This window comes from Chinchilla lanigera, unplaced genomic scaffold, assembly GCF_000276665.1.
Source record: "Chinchilla lanigera isolate Chin_1 unplaced genomic scaffold, ChiLan1.0 scaffold00076, whole genome shotgun sequence".
NCBI classification, from domain to species: domain Eukaryota; kingdom Metazoa; phylum Chordata; class Mammalia; order Rodentia; family Chinchillidae; genus Chinchilla; species Chinchilla lanigera.
Window position 1 is genome coordinate 3,743,367 of NW_004955477.1, and position 8,519 is coordinate 3,751,885.

Sequence of the window (8,519 nt, forward strand, 5' to 3'; positions counted from 1 at the left end):
CTGAGGCAGGAGGATGGTTGCGAGTTTGAGCAGCCTGGGCTACAAAGTGAGCTCAAGGCCAGCCTGAACTGCACAGCGAGACCCTGTCTCAAAAAAAAAAAAAAAACAAAGAAAAGAAATTCTAAACAACGTTCTTTAAGAAAACAGATAAAATTTAAGTGGTGAGAAAAATGCTGAAAGTTCTCACAGCTAGGAGGATCGGTCCTCTTTATACTCCGAGGAGAAGCAGAGCTCAGAGCAGAGCTACTGAGCTGCTGCTGAAAGCTCATGAATGCATAAGTGAGGCTGACAGGCAGCTGCGATGCTCATCTCCATGCAGCTTATGGCCTGTATCAAAAAGTTTCCTTGCTGGCTTCTCTTTGATCACTCTTACCTTCACATATTTGGGTCTAAAAAGTAGACCTTTTTCTCCCATATTTGGGTTTAAAAAGTAGACCTTTTTCTCTGTGAGAAGATGGGAAGGGAAAAGGACCAGGCAGTTAGTCTCTGAGACATATCATTCTGGTGACCTGGAGGCTTTTAGATTCTGCCCACAGAAACAGGTAGGATAAGTGCAGCTGTAAAAAAAAAAAAAAAAAAAAAAGACTTCAAAAAGCAACTTGATTTCAGGTGTGGTGATACATGCCAGTAAGCCCAGCACTCGGGAAACTGAGGCAGGAGGATCACTTCAAGTTTGAAGCCATAGTAATGTATGTAAGCACATATGTAAGTTATGTAAGTTATTACTTACATAGCAACATAGTAAGTAAAAACGAGCCTGAACTATGTATACAGTGAAATTCTGTCTCAACAAAACAAAAACCAAACCAAACCAAACAACAACAAAAATAGAACAAAAATCCCCCCCCCCAAAAAACAAAAGGCACCTGGACTGTATAGAAGCACAAACAGAATGAAGAGAAGCTCGGTTGCACATCTGAAAGCATTCTTCTGAAGGGGAGTTTATAAGAAATCCAAGTTAAGATATTTTTCTCACTTATCTTCCTAAGAATAAGAGCCCCAGTTTAGGGAGATTAGCTTCTAGGAAATGCTGTAAATTATGTTTCTGCTGACCCTACGGATGTCTCAGGAAATTTGTCGTTGCTTAACTCTAACACAAATGTTTAGATTCTTGATCTCCAACAACTGCACCTGGTCACGAGGGAAGCAGCTGAGAGTGCCAAGTCCCCATGTGTCTGCTGAGCCAAGAAGCGACAACACACAGCAGGTTGCAGACCTGGCAGCTGTGTGCCGGGGGGACTGCAATCCAGCCGGCCAGGGCAGAGAGCTGGTCCTGGAGATCACTTCTGCACATTCCTTGAGATGCTGCCTCCTTCTGTGTCCAGAATAGCACACGATTTTACTAACATTGCTTGTTCTCTTTGTAGTAGGGGTTTTATTTATCCTATCTATGCTTTTTAAATGTAAAAAAATGAGGTGTGATAAAGTCAAATACTTAAACAGTTAATCAGCAAACGGAAACTGTTAATTATTACAAGCTCTCCAAACAAAATGCCTTATTACATAGTCTGTTAGATCAGAATATCACTTACTTGCTCACAGGCCAGAAAGACTACAATGTCACCCTTCTCACCAGAGTGGTGAATTTCAAAGATAAGGCGTAAAATAGACTCAAAAGAATCCTTTTGAGCCCCACTAAGGTACACAACCTCCACAGGGTGCTTATTTTTCACTTCTATGAGAGGCACGTTTCCATAATAAGAACTGAGTTTGCTGATCAGGAGAGGTGAAGAGTTAATTATGAGCTTCAATTCTGGTCTCGCTAGTAAAACATCTTTAAGAAGTCCAAGTAACACGTCCGTTGCAATGCTTCTTTCATGAATATCATCTAAGATGATGACCCCGTAGCTACCCAAAAAAGGATTGGACATCATTTCTCTTTGCAACATATCATCAGTACAGTACCTGTGAGAAGAAATATTAAAGTTAGAATATTCTGATGAAAAAAATCATGCAAAGAACTTCCTAATAATAAAAATGACTTTCTCAGTGATTCTAAGACTTCCTTGAGGCCAAAATTCTTTTGAGCTGATAGAATCTACAGATCTATAACAGAAAAATACACATAAGCAAAAATTACCCCCAATTTGTGAATGTTCATGGACTCATAAGGGTCTCTGCAGAAACCATGGTTAAAGACTGCTGTCTAAACCTTCATTATACAACTAACACAAGTGCCTGCCTGGCAAGTGCAAGGTCCTGAGTTCAATTCCCGGTACCAAAAAAAAAAAAAAAAAAATTAGTGTATACTTCATGTAACCTTCAATATACTTGGGCTGGGGATATAGCTCAGTGGCTTAAGCACCTGACTAGCAAGAGCAAGGTCATGAGTTCGATTCCCAGTACCAGAAAAAAAAAAAAAAAAAAAAAAAAAAAAAAAAAAAAAAAAAAAAAAAAACAAAAAAAACACAACTAACAAGAACTCCATTTAATACTTGCCTGAACTTCATAAACAAAAAAGTACTGCCATAAAACATCCTTGCCAGTTGAGTAGTTTCCCCTCTCTTTTATCAGTGAAAGAACTCAACAGCATACACTTCCTGAGGAAAGGACCCAGGACCGTAACCTTGGCCCAGGTTCATGGCCCAACTACCCACTGCCCCACTGCAAGGACTTTAGTACCTATGCTGATGGTGAGAGGCCGTATCACCAAAATGTTAGCATCAATAAGTCTGAGATATCACTTAAACAATAATCAAAATCTGAACAGTAATCATCCATTTAAGGGCAATATACAAACTGGTCAAAATGCCTAAAATGGGAAGGAATCAATACTGTAGTGATTTTAAGGGATTTTTCCAGTTTTGGGGATCATTATTTTTTAAAATAATAAAAATAGTCACCGATCACCACAGTCATGCAGCAACATATCCTTCTGTTATTTATTCTTGTACATGGCAGCACTAAGACTACTATCCTTCGAAAGGCCTAATTGCAAGGTTGGTCTTGGTTGGCTTTTGGAAACTCAGATTTTCACTCAGGGTTCTCACTCTTCCTTTCCTGAACTGACAAGACTAACTCACAGTAACTGGACTGTGCAAGCAGCATGGATTATGTTGAACATGCACTTTTGGATATCTGGAATTTTGGAAGGTGGTAGGCAGAGGGTGCTTATATGACCAGCCCCCAATCAAAACCATGGGGACTGAGTCTCTATTAGGAGTTGTCCTGATAGGACATCATTTCACATGTGTTGTCAAACTTACTGGTGGGGAAGTTCAGCAGCTTCTGTGTGACTCCCCTGCAAAAGGACTTTTGACAGCTTGTGCCTGTTTTCCTCTCACTTCACCCTATCTACTATTTCCCTTTGCATGTCTTGCTTTGTATCTTTTACTGTAATAAATCTTAATTGTGTAGTATATCTTGAATACTCTGAATCCTCCTGGCAAATTATTGAACATGTGAGTGGTTTTAGGGACTTATAAAAAAGTTGTTCAAGGAAGAAAGAGAAGAATGGAGGAATAAAAACCAACTTTTTTTTTAAGCTTCTAATGTGTGTCAGGCATTGTGCTGATGCATGTAGGCATATTTTCTCACTTAACCATTAGAATAAACCTTCAAGGTAGATATTACCACCCCATATTTACAAGTGGAATTCAGAGGAAACTGGGATTCAGAAAGATTAAGTACTCTGCCAAAAGTCATAAAGCCAGAGATAGAGTTAAGATCTAAACTTTAACACTGCTCAGCGTGGTAATACACACCTATAATCCCAGCACTTGGGAGGCTGAGGCAGGAGGATCGCCACAAGTTTGAGGCCAGTTTGGGCTACCTAGTAAGTGAAAGGTCAGACTCAACTATATAGAGAGACCCTGTCTCAAAAACCAACCAACCAACCAACCACACTTGAACATCTATCACACCTGATACCAGCATCAAATTACAGTTTGCTTCCTCAGCCTCCATGGTCTTGGTGATAAGCTTTCTGCTCTTCCTCTTCGTTGTTTTATGAGAACAAAGCATTTGCTCTCTGCCTTATTTTCATACATATTCTCATCTGTGTCTTATCAATGAGCAGTGACAAATTATTGATCACTCCTCTTCTAAACTTTAGAAATAGCTTTACTACTGTAGTATTATATATTATGCAAGATGCAAACAAAGAGATGTACCCAAAGTCTAGCTTTCAAATCATATTTTGCTAAGGTTATCAAGCATAAACAATGATATATTACTATTGTCTCATCTCAAAGTAACTACTGTAATCTACACTTTCTTTAATGTTAGAAATTCAATCTGTTCTTTTACAGCAAAACTTATCTAAACACTGAACATATAGCAAGCAATGCTCACCACGTGAAGTCATTTGATGTAGCCTATGAAGGCTATTTTAGATACACGGTGTTGAGGTATCTACTGCTTCAAAAAAGGCCAGAAAAAAACTTTAAAGAAGAACTAAACTGTTATGTATATCCCAGCCCTGGAATCCTATCAAGAAACCACAACAGGCATAAAGACAACTATAGTAAGCGCCTATTAATGTGCCTGATAAATTAGATATTAAGGGGTTTTAAGAAAATGAAAAAGAGCATAGTGAGTATAAAACACTACCTACAATAATCAATAACCAACCTCAAGTCCTTTGATTTAAATAGCTATTCAATCTGAGCTTATGTAAAACTGTGGCTTGCATACTTCTGCAGGAAAATGAATCCACCTCTAATTATAAAGATATAATTACAAATTAAATTATAAAAATAATTATCTCCTACATATACTATGCCTCAGTCACAGATATCCACTCACTTGGTTCTCAGAATACTACTCTGAGCAGATGCATTAATCATCCAATTTCACAGATGCCTCCTCTTCAGAGCATAGAATTCCAGGAGGAAAATAAGGCACTATTTTTGTTAGCCATGGTGGGGTTGTAAAATCATTTTGACTTCCTTCCTGAGATTCAAGCCTGTTCACAACAGTGCAGCAGATGTCTGCTGACTTCACTGATTCAGCAGAGATACCATGGCAGAGAAGAAAGTCCAATGTTCCAGGAACAGACTCGTTGTAAGTGAAAACATAAAAACCAAGAGAGGACAAGGCAGTCCAGCAACGGCAGAAACAGACCCTGCAGTAGCCAAAGCAGATGCTCATTTCCATCTATCATCAGAGGTGCCTGTGCACTGCAGTCTCCTGCTCTCGTCCCTTCAGAATTGAACTTGGCCCATCGCTTCTTGGCCTTTTGGCTAAGATCAAGTGCAGAACTGAACTTGGCTTGAGGTTTCCACTATAAAACAATCCCATGAAAGCCAAGTCTAACATGCAGATATTTAAAAGGTAAGGAACATCCTGACCTATTCTACATTACTACATTTCCCCACAATTATTCACCTCTGTGGCTTTCAATCAATCAATCAATCAAATATATATGTATATCTCTGATTCCATATTAAGATAAAAAGTTGTTTTATTTTAAAAATGACTATATACAAGAGCTTTTTCTAAAAGGTTTCCAAAGTCTAAATGGCATGAAAGATACAAAAACACATACACTGGCTTTAGAACTTAAGTCAAAGCCATCATTTAATTCAAACCAGGTTAATCTGAAAGGCCACTTTAGAAAACTAAAAAATAGCTGGGCATTGTGGTTCAGGTTTGTGATTCTAGAACTCTGAGACCGAGGCAGGAGGATCACAAAGCCAAACTAGTCAACAACTTAGTGATTTAGTGAGACTCTGTCTCAAAATACAAGAATAAATAATGGGCTGATGATGTACCTCAGTGTGAGAGCTCTGAGTTTAATCCCTAATATAACCAATCAAGCAACCAATCAATACAATGAAACGAAATGTAAAAAATAAAGAGTGTATCTGTTAAACATAGGGATCCTTCTGCCTTTCAGAGTTGTAACCCCTGTTCTGTTCAAGTCTTCAGGTAGTTTTGCGTTAAGAAGCAGGAAGGTTTTTTACATTTCTTTTGTATTGTCCATACACCCCTTACATAAACACTTACATAACAGATATATATATAGTATTAACTCAGTGACCCAGGGACATCATGGTTATATTACAAAGCTGTATTATTTCCTCAAAAAGTTCAAGTGAATGCTCTTGGTCTAAAGACTCCCTGTGATTTGACACTAGCCTGAAAATAAATGTCTTCTACTTCTGAAGATAGGATATTTGAGGGAAAGCAGCTTAGCACAAACCAAGTGAGTCCTATGAGCATTGTGAACTGTCAGAGCTGCACCGGCGTCAGCAGTAGCCAGCTAGACTAGGGCATTACTCCTTCCTCTGCTATCAGGTTTACTGAACATCCTCCAGGAGACAGGAAAATCAGGCAGTGAGGATACTGGTGTGCAGAAAGCCATTCTTATGCCATTATTCTCAAACAGATCTTTCCACATTTTATGCCATGGCATGCTGGCATGCTACAGAAATGGGTTACTGATGTGGAGATACACTGATCCTCATACCAGTATTTGCTGATCTACTTAGCTCCTGGAGGGGTAGGCAGCACCTGGACCAGCCAGGCTTGTGGGAGGTCACCTCTGGCTGTGGCAGCTTCAACCACTTTCTTGAGGTGCTACACAAATACTAGCATGCCTATGAGGTTATAATACAAAACTGCTGGATAAGCACTGGCTCAGGACAGTGACTTTTCCAATTTTCTCACTTCCTTTTTGTTCTTCGTTTTTCTTTTTATCAAGCTATTGGAAGCCCTTGTTCAAAGGAAATCTCACAATGAAGCTAAAACACACAAAAACGATACACCACAACTTGTGGTAGCCACACAGAAGGCTCTGTGGAACCCGTATGACTGAAAAGCACACAGGAAAACACAGATCTAACATTCATGGTGGAAGCTGATGGCAAGTCATATAGAAGCCCAGAAGAACGTTTCCAGTTCATACTCTGGAGGATTAAGGAAGCCTTCCTGGTGTGGGCAACTCTTACAATGAGTCTTGAGGGATTAAGAGGAATTGGTCAAGCCCAGAAGAGGCCTAGCAAGCACAGGTAATGGCAGGTATAAAGGCACAGAAATATGGTGGTGTGTACACAAAGAACTACAGCGTCCATATGGCTGGCATATGGGTAATAATGTGGACCTATCTATCAGGATAAGCTTGACGATCTTCAGGGCCAAACAAGCTAAAATTTTTCCTGAGAATTACAGAGAGCCACAGATGAAATTTAGAAAGAGATCTCTGAGGCTGTCTGTGTGGGAAAAAAACCATTATGTGACAGAGGCCTGTTATCATTACCCCACAGACGCTTATCATCAGAAGGCAAGTTCTTTTAGGATTGTGGAACTCAAACAAAGAGTCACAGGGGAACAGATGAAGCCCCCCAAAACTAACCTCAGAATTGTTTCACTGGTACAGCAGTTTTCAAAAGGGATCATATAGCCAACTTCATGACCAATATTAACATCCATTTCGTCTGCTACCCGCAGGGCGAGCTGGACTGCAGTCTGCTTGTGGACCTGTGTGCATATCACACCCCCGTGCTGGTAGTGGATGGAGAGGCAATATTCAGCACACCACTGAGGGACCTTAAATGGAGAAAAATGACACAGGATCAGCTCCCACTATGAAAAATAAACAAGTGAAAAACACCAAAGTTCAGTTTATAAATTACTTTATTTTTTCACTTGTGGACTGTATTATATTAAGTCATATTTAGTGAAACTCTTAACAATTTGTATTATGCACTGTTATTACCAGCAAATAAAGTTAAGAATATACAGGTATTAGCAGGGAAACTGAAAAATGTGGAAGTTTGACTTCCAGATCCAAAGAGAGGTAAAAATAGTGCAAAAAATGGAAAGAGATGTAACTCATGCTGTTTCTGAAAAGATTACTATATTTACAGATTATTATTTTCTTTCCGATAAGAAGAAAGCCTCATCATAAGTATAGCCTCTGGTATCAGGTATTATGCTTTAATTAATGCAAATATAAGTATAGCCTCTGGTATCAATATAGGCAATTCCATATAGGCAATTCCATAACAAATAACTGCTGTATTATGCTTTAATTAATGCAAATATTAACTAGCACTTAAATGAAAATAGTGGCTTAATATTAAAGCATTTGCATTTAAATCATAACAAATATCTAGATAAGCCTACTTAACATTTATCTGGTAGATATATAATAAAAGCTATAATAGTCTGGTAATTTATTTTTCAAATATAATTAAAAATAAGGAAGGGAAAAATACATATGTATACACAAGGATAGCTGGGATAATTGTACTGCTGACTTATATTGGTTTATTGAAAGGAACAGTTTTTTGTTTTTTGGTTTTTTTTTGGTGGTACTGGGGATTGAACTCATGACCTTGTGCTTGCCAAGCAGGCGCTTATGCCACTGAGCTATATCCCCAGCCCCGAAGTGAAGTTAATACTCAAATTTTTTTTTTTATAATTTTTTTTGACAAATTTTGCATGCTTATATCTGGTAATCTGAACAACTAATCTGAAGATATATATGCAATATAACAACTATTGTTGAATTTCTATCATTTTGTTTAGTGAAATTCTGTATTGTTTCTAATGTTTTATTATTTTTTATTCTT

General features: G+C 38.4%; 1 protein-coding gene across 1 annotated transcript in view; it reads right to left on the minus strand.

Moving 5' to 3' along the window:
• Positions 1 to 8,519, minus strand: part of Dhx32 (DEAH (Asp-Glu-Ala-His) box polypeptide 32) — a gene marked incomplete in the record, with an annotated part of 57,437 nt that overhangs the window by 22,379 nt on the left and 26,539 nt on the right. Inside the window, 2 exon segments of the mRNA XM_013503051.1 lie at positions 1,533 to 1,905; positions 7,298 to 7,491. Coding sequence (XP_013358505.1) covers positions 1,533 to 1,905; positions 7,298 to 7,491 — 567 coding nt within the window.